This window comes from Periophthalmus magnuspinnatus, chromosome 17 (assembly GCF_009829125.3).
Source record: "Periophthalmus magnuspinnatus isolate fPerMag1 chromosome 17, fPerMag1.2.pri, whole genome shotgun sequence".
In the NCBI taxonomy this organism is placed as follows: Eukaryota; Metazoa; Chordata; class Actinopteri; order Gobiiformes; family Gobiidae; genus Periophthalmus; species Periophthalmus magnuspinnatus.
Genome location: NC_047142.1, coordinates 19,620,942 through 19,638,128, shown reverse-complemented (window position 1 = coordinate 19,638,128; position 17,187 = coordinate 19,620,942). Strand labels below are relative to the sequence as shown.

Below are 17,187 nucleotides of genomic sequence, written 5' to 3'. Positions count from 1 at the left end.
TTCTGTATCATATATATATATATATATATATATATATATATATATATATATATATATATATATATATATATATATATATCCTATATCCTATATATACATTATGGTATTTTTGCATGTGTTCAAATGTTAGAGTACAACTAAGAAGTATTATGGTTGACAGGAAACCTGTTTATTTTAAAAACTCTGTACATCAGATGCACTGAATACTAATGAAACAAATGGGTCATTTTCCACATGCTTGTTATTAAAATCATTTTCATAAATCCAAAACAAAAACAAACAATGCATTTATGATTTACAAGAGAAACACAAAGGCACACATCAATTCAATATTTCATATTTGTAAATGTAAAAGTGCTTTAGCTTGATCCAAAGACTGGAATGCATGTATTGAATTCTTGAGCGCAGACAATGAAATATTTGAATATTTTTTAGCATTTATAATAATTGAATGTTCAGCATAGAGAAGGTTTCAGTGGTGATCATCTGGACACTGTTTTTCGAATCAAGATTTTTCGGTTCCCATTCAGAAGCCATTTAAATTGGATGAAATGAGGGAATTGTTCGTTGTTATCAAATTTGTATTTGTAGCTGACAGATGAAACACTAAACTACTAATTGTTGTGTGCCTTAAACTAAATATATGATAACAATTTTTTTTAATAAATTACATTTTCCAAAATAAATAAACAAGTAAAAAAGGGTAAACACTTCTTACATTCAAATAAAGAGCACTCCCTCTAAGAGCTTTTAATGCACATAAATAATAAAATACATTTACAATGACAAATGTCATGGCTGACTTACATTTTCATCACTGTTACTGTTACAGATCTTCATAGATTATATTAAGCACACAAAATAAAGTCCTTGTTTTTCTGAGAGGAAATAACTCCAGGGATTATTGATTGCTTTTTGCAGTTATTGTGAATATTCATCAGCCAGCATTTTCAGAAAGTCCACATCAGAATTGTAGAGTTGTAACAAGACCTCTCCTCTGTGTCTGGCTCTTAACAGTTCACTGTGTTTCCGTCACATCCAGAGGCTTTGCTGGTGTCTTCATTTAGATGTCTTAATTTCTGGCTCTGAAAAGAAAAATGTGTCAGTCCAGAGAGTATATGCATCATTATTACCGCTTACATTTATTACTTCTGATACAGGCTGACAGGTGACTACGACTCTGGGATAACTCATAACAAAATAAGTGATGCATGGCTCACAAAATGGATATTATCATTTAGGTTAGGTATCATTATTGCGCAAAGGTTACTATATTACACAAGACACCCATAATACATCACCATTTGTAAAGAAACAACAAACACATCATATTAAAGGAGAACATTGTATGTAATAATTCAAGTTTTGATCTATAGCCCCACAACATGACCTGTCACTATCAAAGACAGGGCACAAGCTAGGGAACGGAGACAAGAGATGCCAGCCAAGACGCAAATGAAATCTCAAAGCCATTTGTTCAAACGCGGTCGGAGCAGATTTAGAAGTGGTTAGATGAGATGGTCCAATCTGGGCTCAGACAGGCGTCACAGAAAACTGCAATGTGCCTATTCGCTACAGACCAATGCTATAAAAATGAACAGGAGGTAATCATAAGCTTTTTAGTCCATCTCCATACACTTTCACTGAAGAAAACGCTACTATTATTCTGAATATAGTTGGTTAGTGCTACTTCGTATTCTCAACCTCGTATGAGAAAAAGACTAGATATACTTTAAACCAAAGGCAAAGTTTGATGTAATTTCTATATCAATTTAGCAGAAAGCCAAATATTCATGGGTTTCAGGCTGATAAATAATTAGCACTGTTGCCATTGCCATTAACAATGATGAAAAGTACTCAAGATAGTGCTTAAAAAGAGGAAGCTGAAACCCAAGAATACTACTGAATACTGACCTCTCTCAGTTGTCGATGTCTGATATGTGGTTCTCAATCTGCAAACAAATAAATACAAATCTCTAATGAATAATACATGCAATCTTACCAGCTTGTGTAGACTAGAGTGACAACAATTAAAGTAAACCGCAATGAGATAAATGTTTAAATATTTACACAAGAGGTTTTGATTTGTGAGATTTTGTATGATACTGTGATTTTGTTCTTAATTTTATCCAGTGGTCGGCTGTTCTTATTATCAAACCCACACAGTCAAATCTGCATAATATTCAGAAGTGCACGAAGCTCATCTCAATACATAACCCAGTCCTCCTGTATCCTTTATTACCTCCCACTCCTCACTAGTCCTGTCACCATACTAAAATTCTAATTTCAATAGTAAGAAAAAGGTTTGCTAATCAACTGATCTCAATGCCACAATAATATTAAAACTCCTTTTCAAACAATAGAATGTAATTTTCAACACTGTCTTTGATATTATCACATGTTTTTTTTTTTTTACTAGCGCTGACATAAATGTAAACCAAAATCTAAACTATCCAGGAAAGGTAAAATTTTGTCCACTTAAGTGATTTTCTTTCGGTATCAATACTTGTTCAAGTAATTATCTACTTTTGAATCAGTCTTTTTTGAATCAATACATTTCTTGTTTCAATCAGTATCTGGGTATTGATTTTCTCACTCAGACTTTGTAATGGCCCCTCTCACCAGGTCTCTGTTGCCTTCTTCATCATCATAGTCTTCCACTGCTCCGTCCGTCATGTCTCCACCCTCCCCATGGTCCTCTCCCGCCTCCCCCTCCTCTGCTCCAGAATGGTCCGCTGCGTCGCCATGGAGACACTCGCACACTTCCTCCTGCTTCCTCTGCATCATCTCTGCAAACAGCATGACACATTGATATACACTATTATCATCTGAGAGTGAATCTGGATTTTATTTCACACGCAGATAATCCTGGATAGACAGACAGGTCCAAATAATATAAAAACGCAAATGAAAGAACTGTGGAACAACTCCTTTAACTGTAGGGTCACTAAAAATACATTAATTTAACGCACACCATCATCTTGTCCAAATACATTTGAGTGAATGATCATTTGAGTTAGCCTCTTAAAATCTTGGTTTGGGCTAGGACGTCACTTTTTACGTCTATATAAAGTAAATAGTTGTCTTCCATCCCAATAAACATGGCACCTACAGTATAATAGATTCCAATTTTGTCAGCACTTGAACAAAATGAAAAATAAGTAGTGGTATCCTTCACTAGTCTTGCTAGTGCAAGTTGAGCTATTTTATTTATAAATTATTTGCTTAATTTGCAGAAAGCAAATCCATTGTAACCTTTGCTTTTATTTGCTTTTACTGGTTTTATTGTAAGATCAAATTTAGCATTTATACATTTTGCTGTTGTCTTTTTTTAGCCTCTGTCTCTTTGCTGCTTTGTTTGTAAAATGTGCTATATAAATAAAGTGGATTTGGATTTGGGCAAAAGCTAGACTGAATTAATTATACTGCATGCTCTGCATATAAAAAACGGTTATTCAATTTAGGGATGCAATGATTAAGCTTTTTCAGTTCCAATACTGATTTTTGCACTATAGGTTTAAGTATCTGCCGATATCTAATATCAACCAAAACCAGTGCAGAGAATGAAAACAGCATTTATTTCCTCTAAACAGAAATAAGAAAAACTGATCCATATGTGTTATGTAGCTGTTATTTATCTCTCAAGTAACTATCGAACAGCTTTGTATGAACAAAAGTTCAAACATTATGAGACTTATTAAATCAATGTATGTGCCCCATCAGGATATCGTCTGAACTGATATTTGGAAGCCAATATCCGATCCAGAAAATTGTTTAGTATCAGCCTCGATATCCGGTAATAGGATTGAATCCCTCATTCCAATGGTTTAACTACCACCACTTATAACTAAACATGTTTGACAAGGTGTTTTTTGCCTGTTTGGTGTCCCATACATTTACCTCATAGCTTTATGTAGTAGATCATATATTATATTGTACAATGGGTATAATCCTTACTTTACTATATAAAAAAGTGAATGAATTGCTCACTACATGCACCACTTAATTAATATGCAGAAATACTAAGACAATTAATAACACTTGAATGAATGCTCCTTAATTGAAGTAGGACGATGGATGCAGTGATAATTGAACAGAAAGGTAATGCAAATGAATGAATCAGTAAGTAAATGTATTAAGTCAAAAGAGCAGCTTGTATAGAGAGAGTCAACACCAAAAGAATACAGCGGCTCCATTATAACACATTAATCCGATTATGTTATTTTTACCAGACATCACTTTATTCTGTCTCATTTTGTTCTCTGTGCTCACAGACAGAAAAAGAGCCTTTCATTACAGCATCTCTTCTAACCTCTCCCTCCTCTCTCCATCTCTTATATACATGAACTAAACATGCATATAATACATTTAATTATAGCTCACCAATGTCAGATCGCTGCTGCCTCTCGATCTTCTCCAGTCGACCCAGCAGAGAGTCAATCCTGGTTTTGATTTGAGACAGCTCCTTCTTTATTGTTACAAGTTGATCGGACTTCACTGGTAACAAAAACAATCATATTGTCCATGTGTGATTTTTGAGAGAGTAAATAGGTCAATGGTTACTTCTTGTTTATGCTTTGGCATATTGCACTGAAAATGTATAATTAAAGTTTAATCAACTGAAATTCAGAATAAAAACAATTCAAACTTGTTTTTTTCATAATTGCATTTAAAATTCAAAATTAAATAAATTATCTTCCATTCACATGCATTTTCAGAGCATGTTTGAAGTCTTTTACAAATAATATGACCCCATGTGGATGTTCTTGTTGTTTGTCTTACACTGGAATAGTGCATACATTTAGGAAAGAACTAGGTAAAAATATCCAACCATTCAGCCATTCAAGTGTTTACTAAATGGAATTGAGGAATGCCAAAACAGCAATACAAATATCCTACAATATTGGCTGTTTTTTTGTATCAAAAATCCATATTGGACCATCCAGCATCTAATAGATTCACATTTTTATAATAAATCACCGATTTTATCCAGACACTATCCAGATATATATGTGTTGCCCTATGTGTTTCTTATCAAAATATAACACGTGTAATTATACAATCATTAAGAGACTGCTGCTGACTTGAACAGATCATGTATAGGGGTTGACTAAATATAATTTAATGTGGGTTAGGTGAATACTGCAGTCAAAAAGTGATTATTTACAGATGTATTTTGAAACCTACAATTGCACCTTAAACCGTTTAAATAGCTTTAAAGTAACATACGCCTGGGTCCATGGGCAGAGGAAATGTTGTTGAACTGTCGCGATGAAGAGCAGGAGGAGGAAGAGGAGGAGGAGCATGCTCTGATGGAGAACGAGGACTTGGGTCTCCGTGATGGGACGATGACACGGGACCGTTTAATTGGGATCACAGCTCTGGAGGGGGGCACCACCCGACCATGGTATTCAAACAGTCTAAGGATAATATAAGATTACTGTTAGTTCAGCTAAATAACAGAGGATAAGAATGCATTAGCTAAAATAATTTTGCCAGTTGATTGTTAAGTTCCTTATTATTTATGGGCAGAGTATTGGCAGAGTATTTTGTTTTTTTGTATGTAGAATCTGAACAAAAATACTTTAAAAATAGGCTACAGATTCACTGACGCCACACTTGGTCTTGGTGGTGGTAAACTACTATTGTAGCCACAGCTGCCCTGGGGTAGACTGATTCCCTACAACCACCAATCACTCACACACCACACTGACACATGGACAGAGTAGGTGAAATGTGTTGCCTAAGGACACAACAACAGAATGCACTAAGGCCACTACTGTTCAACTATAGCACATGGTATATTCTCCCATCTAAATGCAAACCAGGCTCAGTCCTTCTTAGCTTCCCAAAACTTAATCTTAATCTTGTAGCATTTACAATAGAGACAAATGAGTTATGTGTTATGGTGGATCCACAGTACAAAATAATAATATATACTCTAGTGTCTTTCATATCACTCCTTGTCCAAGGTGTCACTCACTGTGCAGCCGAATGCATTTTTAAATACAGGTCTTTACACTATTTCACTAATGATAAGTATTTAAAAGGCAAAAAGACCAAAAATAGATGAACTAAATGGTTTTCAAGTCTCTATAAGTAGCCTACTTTAATTGGCCAGTCATGAAATCAATCAGAAATATACTTTTATCTAACAAACATCCCTGAGTCCATGTCACTATTTTTCAGTAAATCTCCACATTCCAAAAGCACTTCCATTGATTGAAAGTGGAATGATTTAATTTCTTAAGATAACCGCAAAGAAAAAGCAAACAAATCAGTGAGACCGTCAAGAGGAACACACATTCACTACGTATCTTTCCCAAATGACCAGCCGCGGGACTATCAGACATTACCACCAAGATAGAGCATCATTATAGAGTGCAATGAAGAAGAATGAAGCCTCCCAAATATGACGCTTAATACTCCTGTAATAATATGATTCACAATGGGGCAATTCTGTACGGCTTTTATCTAAATAGCTGCTCTTTGAAACAGCAGGAGACAGGAGATAAGAGGAAAACAATATTACAGTAGAGGATGTTTGACACTTAAAACGTAACCTGTATTATGTGATATAGTGGTGATATATGGAGAGTGGGAATGTCAAGATTAATTGGTTAGTGAGTGATTCAGGTAAGAGTTGTGGAAGTAAAACTGTAAGTCATTTCAGCTCAATCTAAATGTAAAGAGCTTCTTTATGAGGATAGCTATTTCACATTAAAGGTACATTATGTAAGTTTCTGCATGATTCCGTGGAAATATAAAGTTATTACCGTACTTTACATGATACGTTTTATTTCATACTGTGGAAGATTATAGCCAAAGGAACAACATTTCCATGGAAACAGGCAGGGCAAGGCCCTCCTACAGGCTAAATAAGTCAGGTTTGTAAAGAGTTTTTTATGTGCAATAAAATGAAAAAAAGGCTTTTGTCTGTTTTTTGGCTATAAAGTTACATAATGTGGCTTTAACATCAAGAACATTTGATTTCATAAAGGTGGTCAGATACTTGAGCGATGTTGATCTATTAGACAGTATAAATTAAAGTCAACGGCATTCACTATGGTTTCATCATGGGGTCAATCATTGTAAATAATTGTACAGTTGCAATACCTCCTCTCACAACAATGACAACCATAAAATTGTGTATTTTATGTGAGAGAATGATACATGAAGAATAGTTACCTGCTATAGAAGTCATCTCTGTAGTAGTCATAGTCAAACTCATATCCACTGGAAGAAAGCAAAGAGATATTTACTTGTAAAATGCAAAAGCACCTGCATGAAGAGAAAGCACCATGTTGTTTAATGACATTTTGTACGTGAAAAATATGCAACAATTTATGGGTTTTGACTTCCTTTGTTATGCAACATTTCACCATTCAAAAGATGTAATATTTTGTGTTAAATTATTCATCAGTCTGGCAGCAGTCCAACTTTTTTATTATTCATTCATTATGCCAAATTGCCAAGTGTTGTTAATTACTGCATCAATACTTAAAGGTGCACTGTACCTTGCTTTGGCAGGAATATTCAACAGTATGGCATTACTTTTAAAGCTGTAACAAGATGAATGAAATCCAAAATTCCCCCATAAATCTTAAACATTGAATGCAAATGTACATACAAAGTATATGATTTTTTTTCTAAAAAACATTTTAGTAACATGCAAGCTCCAAATCTTTATACAATAAATGATACATCGACTGAAAGAGTCGACACTTGACTCAGTATCTTGACAAATATCTTGGATTTTGGCATAATGAAAACTTATACTTTTAAAACATATCTCGGAATTATGAAGCAGTTTAAAATCTAAATGATCATTTTATTACAGAAACAAACTGCATCCCAACAAATTACAGAAAAGAAATGCGCAATCAGCCTTCCTCTCCATTCTGTATTATATGGAGATGTGGTGTACATGCAGACTTCAGCCTCTACTTTGAAACCGCTGGATCCACTCTTTCACTCTGCCCCTCGTTTTATTACAGGTGATGGATTTGAAACCCAGCACTGTGTTCTGTATGAAAAAGTGGGTTGGACATCACTGTCTGTTAGAAGAGAACAGCACTGTATGTATCTATAAGATACTAGTTCAAAAAATGCATACTTCAAACACAGAATACCTCACCTGTTTGTTAATTGTTGATACTGGAACATTTAATACCATAAGACTAAGAACTAGCCACACCAAAACTGAGATGGGAAAGAGGGCTTTTAGCTGTTTTGCTTCACAAAAATGGAATACACTCCAAGGAAAAGCAACACTGGATACTTGGGTGACATTTCTCTCAATGGAGACAAGCAAGTCACTCCACCAGGCTAAGTTACAAGTTACAGATCTGTGGAAAGGCAGCATGTTCAAAGAACAAATTTGTGTTTTCTAAGATGTTTATTGCCATCCTGTTTCCTCATGTCATGTCATGTTACTGAGTGACGTAATGCACCTTTTTATTTTAATTGGGAGAGTTTGTCGTCTGCTGAAATATCAGTTTCCTGAGTGCATTAAATTGTGCCACTTTTGCCCAACAAAACCGGAATCAGGTGGGGAATTGCCTGCTGCTCAAAGTAAACTCTGGTAAATGAGAATTTTAAATAAGCAACAGAAACATCTATGGCAAGAAAGGCGGGTCAGAAAACCAATCTCCACCTGCCAAAGTTACTTTAAAGTGACTCAGAGTCACAGACCTGTAGAGAGACGACAGGGGTCTTTTGGAGCCCAGCTTTGGTCGGTATGGCTTCGGCTCCCCTGCCATGTTGATGTCTGCGGAACAAGATGGAGAAGATTAAACAATAGTTCAATCATCATGAACTTTTTCAATATCTGTTAATTAATTGCTCACACTAATAGCTTTAAAACAAGCATGCCCTGACTGAGCATAGACCATCTATAAAATGTATGTTTTTTATGAATCTGTTATGCTAAATGAATGTCTTCCATTTTATGCTGTATGAGCTTAATTGTAAAGTTGTAAAGTGATGATGAACGAGTTGAACACATCTGCATTGTATTCAGTATGTAGTGCTGTGGTTCTCTTATCCTTGACCCCTCTCTCCAAGGACTATTCATAGAAATCATGTTACACTAGAGTCTAATCTCAAGCATCTCAGCTTTATGTTTAAAATAAGTGTACATTGTCCTGACAAACATAAACATAGTGCACTTTTAACATCCAAACGGCATTCTTTTAATTCAAGTTCAAAATCAATGTAAAGATGTCAAAAACATAACATCAAAATAAAAAAAATGAATAAATAAAAAACTTGACATGTGACAGTCTTTGTGAGTAGGAAAAAGCATACTGCCAATGCTTAGATTTAGTTTTTGCCTCTTTGTGCTGTGTTCACATAAAAAAGTGATCATATTTTTTTTTGACTTGGCAACATTGGGGACTGAAGACTGACAGTAAATTATAACAGAATTTCTCACAAAAGCACAGCACATTTATCTCAGGGCTAGACAGGATATATGAGCAAAAATGTCTCAAGAGGATTTTTGAAGAATCTTAAACATTTTTCTAAAGGCTTTTTTGATCTTCATTACTGACAGAGTGAGTCATCCCGACACGCATCACGACTTGTTTTGATTGACAGCTCATCCACCTGCCAAAGCCTGTGAGCTATAGCCCCAAACTGCAGTGCTATCTCTGCATTCAGTCTGCCTGTCATCTGCAGCCTGAACCAGGGAATTTAGAGGCATTCAAGGTCATGCGGGAATGAAACACAAACTAATGCTAAACAACTCCCGGAGGGGCTAAAATGGGGACTATGAGAGAGATGTGGTGTAAAATGGTTGTATAAAGTGTTGATGAATTGTAAACCAAAATCCACAAGGAACAAACGACAAAACATCTTACAAAAATACAAAGACCAATTAAAGTGGCATATAGACTGTATGGAGGGGAAGCAGAAACCACATACAGCATACAAAGTACAGAACATCCAAAGACTAACAGTACAAAGCAGACACGAGGCATGACACAAGGCAGTGCAATGCATCAGGCAAAGTGGACATAATCAGATGAGGCCTGATGTGGTACATAAACCACAGAAAGGTACATGAACCTAACCGTAACGCGCTTTTGGGCTTTAGTGTATGTAACTTTAAATACCCATAAGTCATTCTTTAAGTTGGTTTATGGGTGTGAGTGTTCCAGCTGCAGTAGTCCTTCACAGAGAGCACATTCTGGGCAAAGGTGTACTTCCGAAACTGCACTTCCCCTCCTCATTGTGGATCTAGTGCGGGTCTCACGGGAGCTGTTTTTGAACATTTTCATATTTTCGATCAAGTATTTTTTGTAGAGTTGACAAGTTGGCTTAAGTGCAGTGACGTCAGCAAGCAAGCACTGTAAAGCGATAATCAACATGAGAAAAGAATCGCACGTAGAGGTAGGAAAGGCTGAATTTGTTTGAAGTTTTGCATGTTAAATTGAATGAGATTTGTCATTTTTTAATGTGTGTTTTGACCTTGAGGATGGAGTACAGTACAACTCTGAGATATCTGAACTGAACTCCATTTCCTCTACCAGTTCCACTAACTTGTGCATCAACTTCACTGTAGTCAAATTAAATCCACTCCCTCTCTCTCCTCTCTCTTTCCCTGTTGCTCTAATGGGCCGCTGGAGCTGTGATGGTGTCTTCAGGTGCTCTGGGACAGCTGTATCATTATCATTAAGAAACCAGAAGGACATGACAAATAGCCCTCTCCACTGTGGTCCCATACTCATTAAAAGAATACAGACACACAAAGCTGACAAAACACACAGAATACATGAATAATTATAGATATTACACAACCATCATTAGGGATGGGAAGATAATATCAAAAGCTACTAGTCTTGCCATGATAGTAACATATCAAACTCAATTTAGATACTAAGGAAGAGATTTGATACTTAAAACTGACTCCGATACCATGATGATACTAAAAACTCTTTATTTAGACAACAGAATGTCATTTTTAGCATTGAATCGTAGTACTTTCTTTTATATCACCATCTAGTCTGTGTTATTCCTCAGTCACCCCACGTAGGTTCCATGGGTGTATGTGGTCTTACACTTTATTTTAAAGCTATTCAGGAAATGTTCATTTCAGTCATGTGGATGTCACTTTTAAAGTATCAATACTAGCTTAAATGAGCATCTAGTTTCAATATTGGTTTTAATATCGACTAGTATCTGATTTCTGATACTTTTGACAACCCTAATATGTCAAGATAATACATTTTAAAGTGTGATATATTGCTACAGAAAACATAAAAAGCAAGATTATTGTTCAAAAAACTTATTCTAAATACACAGTATCATTTTAAAAACTTGAGCTGCAATAAATACAAAGCACAATGAAACACTTTTGTATGTAGTTAGTGTCATAGATGTTATATTTCACTCTGTACTGAGTGTTATTATAATACAAAAACCAAAGAAAGAAAGAAAAGCTACAATGTTCCTTCTATCATGTATTGACTGATAAGTTGTTGGATCGATGTGTAGCTTTTACAGTGTTTCCCAACCTTTTTCTCAGCAATTTTTCCAATGAATATCTGGCAACTCAAACTTCCTTCTACGCCTAAAAAGCTAGTGTCTTATGGTGTAAGGTGACTGCAAGATGGTGACATAAGAAGAGTGGAGAGATGCAGCAGGAGACAGCGTTGCTAAGCAGTGGCCACTCAGTGTTTGATTGATACAGTAAAGTGTAAGCAGTATGACATTTAGAGAGTGTTCATAAGAGACACTCTACAGAAGACATAGGAAATAGACACGGGGGAAAAATAGATGAAGAAATACTGCCATCCTGTCCTCTCTTTAGTGTTTAATCAAGATTTACTTTTTACATTTTCTTTTCAAATAAACTTGATACTTTTCCAGTTATATAGTAAGTAAGTAAGTAAACTTTATTTATACAGCACCTTTCACAGATAAAATCACAAAGTGCTTTACAGAGTGCAAATAAAAATTGATAAAAATAGATAACACAACAACAATAAATGTTCAACAGATAAAATAAGACAAAGAGTAGTAAATTAACTAAAAGCTTGTTTGAATAACAGTGTCTTCAGCTGCATATGTTGTAATTCACAGAGGGACGTGCCAAAGATGGAAAAAATTGGCCATGATAACACCATAGTATAGCTAAGACAAATGGCCCTTGGCTTATGTCATCAGAGGTATAATACTCCCTACAACGGAAGCATAGGCAGAATGGACTTGACTTGAATGGAGAACGCTATCACAATGTCTGAAGGGTGCAGGGGTTACTTCAATTTATTCATTTTATTCAGCAGTCTCTGGGCTATTCCAGATTTCATTCTTATGTGAATAGTCGGAACTTAGCGTTGTGTCTTGCAGGGTTTCTTTTGGCCTCATGGGTAATCGCAGTTGCAGACAAAAAAGAGTAATTGCTTTGTCTTCTTGAAAGATGAAGATGTTGCTTTGGTCTGATCTAAGCTTCCCCATTGGTTTAGATTGTGTATGTTTCTTCTCACGATAATCTTATCACTCTAATCTGACATTGTGGCACTGATTAAAATCCAAACAGATGTGTCAGCAAATCAGGGAAAACAATCGACAACCTTCTTGCTTAGAGAACTGCCAGAGACCATTTTGTCATCACAGTGGATTTAAAACGCTTAACTGGAAATCTTTATCAAAACTTTTAATCAAAACATTTTTTCCTTATGACAGATTTCCTTTTTGGAAATCTGTCATAATGCTGTCATTTCAAAGTTTATCTTTGCTGGATCACATATCGATTTGTCAAATATCGGCTCTGTTTATATCCTGATTGGACTTATAAATCAATGTAATAAGAATCATAATGTTGGAAGTTTTATGCAAAGCTGTTCTGTAGTTACTTGAGGGATAATAACAGCTATATAACACATTTGGATCAATTTTGTCCTATTTTTGTGTAAAGGAAATAAATGTTGTATTGGGTATCGGCAAATATTTAAAGCTGTAGTATTGAATTGGTAAAAGCTGGATCAATGCATCTCTAAAGATGTTGCAGTTACTTTCTATTGTGATTTGAGACCAGTAAAACAAACAGAACATAAACAAGTGTCATTTGAATTGCTAATGAGACAAAGAAGCATCTGTTGTGAGTTTATTATCTGCATAGAAATGTACATCTACTCAAAATCAATAGAAAATACAATGCACAAAAACAACGTATTAACGTCTCCCTTCCAAATCTAGCAAACTCGTCTGGTTCCTATTTATATATTAATACAAGTACAGCTAAAATCCTGTCAAATTTATCTTGCCCCAGTACACATATATTGTATAAACAGCTTATGATGTCTGCTGTGTAATTAGAGAGCATTTTGCTGTCTGACAATCAGGAAGTGCAAGTTAGCATGCTTGTAACGTAGGCTGGTCTTTAGCGGTTGGATGTGAGACAGAGGACAGCAGCACTGGCGTGGTCCACAATTTTTATTTATTTTTTGATCATTTACCAAAGTGCATTGTGCAATGGAGGTTTGAGGAGCAGTGTCTCCTCCAGTAGAACATGTTGTGTTGGTCTCAGGGGCCTTTTTTAACAGAGACAGGAGTTTAAAAATAATATTAGCTATTTAAACATGCACTCACACAAACACTAAAAACAAACACCAAATATACTTAAAATCCATAAATCCTTCAAAATGCCCGACATGCCTGCCCTACACATTCGCTGCCTTGGTCCTGCCCCGAAACCTTTAAGGGAATTCGTTTCACCAGGGACCCCTTTGACACTTGGACACGAGGACACGGGAGGTAAGTTAAACATTCTTAAAACACTATTTACTAAAACACTGCAAATTACACCTCACACTGACACTGAAAAACATTCTTAAACAAGGACTACATTATAATATAGCACATATCCAATTTAATTAATTATTAGCTGTTAACTTTAAGTTTGTCTTCTTATCCCTCTAGGACACTCAGCTTCAATTAAAGTGCCACAGTGCCTCCAGATTTAAAACTGGGTAAAAGGACAGACAAGTTAAATAAACATTTTAAAGTCCTTTGTGTGCATTTGTTTTATTTGTTAAAGTGCAAATAATGTTCAAAGTGCTGTGCGCTATTAAAGTATAAGTGCACTTTAAAGTGCATATAGTGAAGGGTGTAAAGTGCTGTTACTTTTGTAACAAATGGGCTGTTTGTTACAATGCTAATTGTTTTGTAGATTTAACGCTGCAGTTTCTGGGAGTTGAGAAATGTGCTTTTAAACTCATCACGCTGAATAATTTGGATGCTGGGAATGCATAAGATGAGTGAGAAATAACATTGGACCACTGCACATCATTTAAAATGAACTAGTAAAATTCGTTTTTAAGACAGTAAAAATCTGGTTCGGCACCTTTAAGCCCTCTGCTTCTTCTTCTCTTGTAGATTAATGCATCAATCGTGCTCCTTTAGAAGATCTCATTTTGCCGGAGCACCTCCCGCAGTCTGGATATGTTCAATAACCGTTTCTTCCCCTTGACATCAGGTCGTACAAAAATCCAATCACTGGTTCCTGGGAGCGCTCCTCTCCTCTGAGTTCATCCATATTAAACAGCCAAGCTCCAAATAGCCTGCAGAGGACTGGGGAAGTTGGACCTCTTCTTGCCCTGGAGCAGTGGAGCAGTGGACCAGTCATTAAAGAAGACAATGAGAATTAAGCGGAGTGAATTGGGCCTGAGGGAACATCTGGTGAAGAAGTAAGAATGGTTTAAAGCTTTAAACCATGTGATAATGCTATTACCTCATCAAATACCTGAAATTGTTTTCTTTCATTTGTTTTGTATTTTATTTTTGTTTGTGTTTTCTGTGTGAGCCTAAATATGCAGGGTTTGTGTGTTAAATATGTGTGAATGATACAAAACAAAACTCCAGGTTTGTTTTTGATGAGAAAACAACATTGTAACATAGATTAGACAGTAGCGTAATACGGAGCCTTTAACAATACAGATCTGAGTAGAACACTTCAGTTGTTCAGATTAGTTGTTAGCCTTGGCCTTTCTTGTGATATTACATGCTTGAGATGTGGTTGTCTTGCCCCTAATGTTCCACAGTATGGCAATAAACTCGCATTTTTTATTGCTACAAAATACCTAGAAAAACATGCTGTGAGCAAGCTTGCCTTTCCACAGATCTGACCTGCAATTTGCCCTGGGAGGACCACCTGCTTGTCTCCATGGAGATAGTTTATTCTAAACTGAATAATTAAACATGCGAAACTGGTGACCCAAGGCTACGATTGGTTTATTCAATGCATAGGTTGGAGCACTAATAAATCAGCCATAAACAATGTCTGTCTCTTGAAAAGACTCATAGTGCAGTTTGTACATGAGTGTAAAATAAGCTCGAAGATAGAAATTTGCTGTTTTATTTTTGCTTTGATGTAGACTTTCCTAATTTTGCTTTATTCCTCTGCATCTTTAGACAATGTATTTGATGTGACATGCATTCATCGTCTACCAGCTCTCAAACTAAAAGTTATAATGTCTCTTGCACAGTTGAATGTGCTCTCTAACTGTAATCCTCTATCCCAGTCCATTTGGCACACGGGCAGATTGGTCTTGGCACAAGAACACAGTCCACTCAGGCCTGTTCAGAAGAACACAGGTGTATTTGATAAAGAGATCACTCAAAGCCTCTAAACACGAATATATGAAACCAGGATTATAGCAACACACCAGGACTGAACTGGAACTAAACTGTGGCCAGAATGAAAAGACAAAAATAAGATTCACATATGAACCACAAAAAGGTTACCATTTCTCCCGCTATAAGGCATGTGACATTCACTGCTTTACAGGGATATTGAATGTGCTCAAAGGGCAGAGGGAACTACATCGACCCTGATGACATCTTCTATATAGGATTTACAGTATGGTCACTGCAATCAGGTTTGTTATTTCAGTGAAACAGGGAAGCAAACAAGCTCATTGGTAATAAATAATTTTAAACAAAATCAAATGTCTCTCAGATTAACAGCTTTTAGTGCTTTGCTCACTGATTTTGCAGCAGTAATGCTTTTCAGTCCTATGTTTTGTTTTGTTTTCCTTTTGTCATACGTGATGGGATATGTATTTCTCTGTTTGGCTGATCTTCCTGTCAGTCACTCCAATCTGAACTCTGCGAGAAATAGAAACCTAGACTACACATTTCTATATAGTATAGAAAAATAAATTAGATTCATGTCCATATCTTTGTCAATGTTAAACTATGGGTTAAAGTTAAAGTGCTAAGCTAAATAAGGATAGTTGCCATAGCAATCAACAAATATTACATTTTTTGAGTGGTGAGAAGTCCTCAAAATGTCACTTAATAGGAGGCTGAAACACTTGAATACAGTATTGTTTCATTCCAAGTAGATGTGAGGCAAGAGCAAGTTTTCCCTATAGATTAAATATATTGAAAATGTGGCATCTGATCATTTCTATTAGTGACTAGACTCCAGAACTGACTGTAATATAGAAATTGGCATTTTAACAACACTGATTTTAGCTGCCCCCATCTGTATTGGATATTACTGGGCTATAGAATGTCCTGATGTCCTCTGAAACCCACTAGCCAAACTTTAATAGAGATTCAGTCATCAAATCGAAAATCAAGATTGATCAATATGAGGAAGAAAAATAAGATAATTTTTTTTGCCCCTGTCGCCCAGCCCTATTTCCAAATGACCTTTTAGTATTCATCCATGACTAAACTAGAGGGTGATGGCCACTCTCCAATGTTCTTTTGTGGCTTGTAAATGTGACACAGGAGCGAGCCCCACCACATCTGACTCAAGGGCACAGCCTGCTCCTGCTTCATCACAGAGACCGCCTTTTAAAGCACTGAGGGAGAGAGACAGGACAGTCATACAGCTAAGAAGATACAGTGTTTGTGCATTCAAAGTAGCCCTGTCTTGTATGAACAGAGCCCATATATTGCTGTATTCAAACTCATGATAACTTGTTAGTATATGGTGATGTGTTGTGTTGTAAAGTTTGTACTATCAACACTCCAGAAAGACATTCAAAGTATAAGGGCTGCAGTTAGTCAGTAAAAGTATAGTCAGTATGTGTAAAAAGTACTACACACACATAGGCCTGTCACGATAACAAATTTTGAAGTGCGATATATTGCTGAAGTAAATATAGATGATAAACGATAAAAAAAAAAAAAAAAAAAAAAGAGCTGCACAAGATAAATAGCTGAATG

The 17,187-nt window shown here is 35.9% G+C and overlaps 1 protein-coding gene across 2 annotated transcripts in view; it reads right to left on the bottom strand.

Annotated features, from left to right (window-relative positions):
• Positions 1–149: 149 nt before the first annotated feature.
• The window catches only part of LOC117385366 (RNA-binding Raly-like protein), a 60,441-nt gene continuing 43,403 nt past the window's right edge, over positions 150–17,187 (bottom strand). For both annotated transcript variants that reach the window (XM_033982661.2, XM_033982663.2), the window contains 7 exons: positions 8,695–8,770; positions 7,189–7,236; positions 5,230–5,420; positions 4,384–4,497; positions 2,623–2,789; positions 1,915–1,952; positions 150–1,085 (listed from right to left, as the gene is read on the bottom strand). In XM_033982661.2, the coding sequence (XP_033838552.1) occupies positions 1,920–1,952; positions 2,623–2,789; positions 4,384–4,497; positions 5,230–5,420; positions 7,189–7,236; positions 8,695–8,770 (629 nt within the window). In that variant the 3' untranslated portion in view covers positions 150–1,085; positions 1,915–1,919. The remainder of the gene's footprint in view (positions 1,086–1,914; positions 1,953–2,622; positions 2,790–4,383; positions 4,498–5,229; positions 5,421–7,188; positions 7,237–8,694; positions 8,771–17,187) is intronic.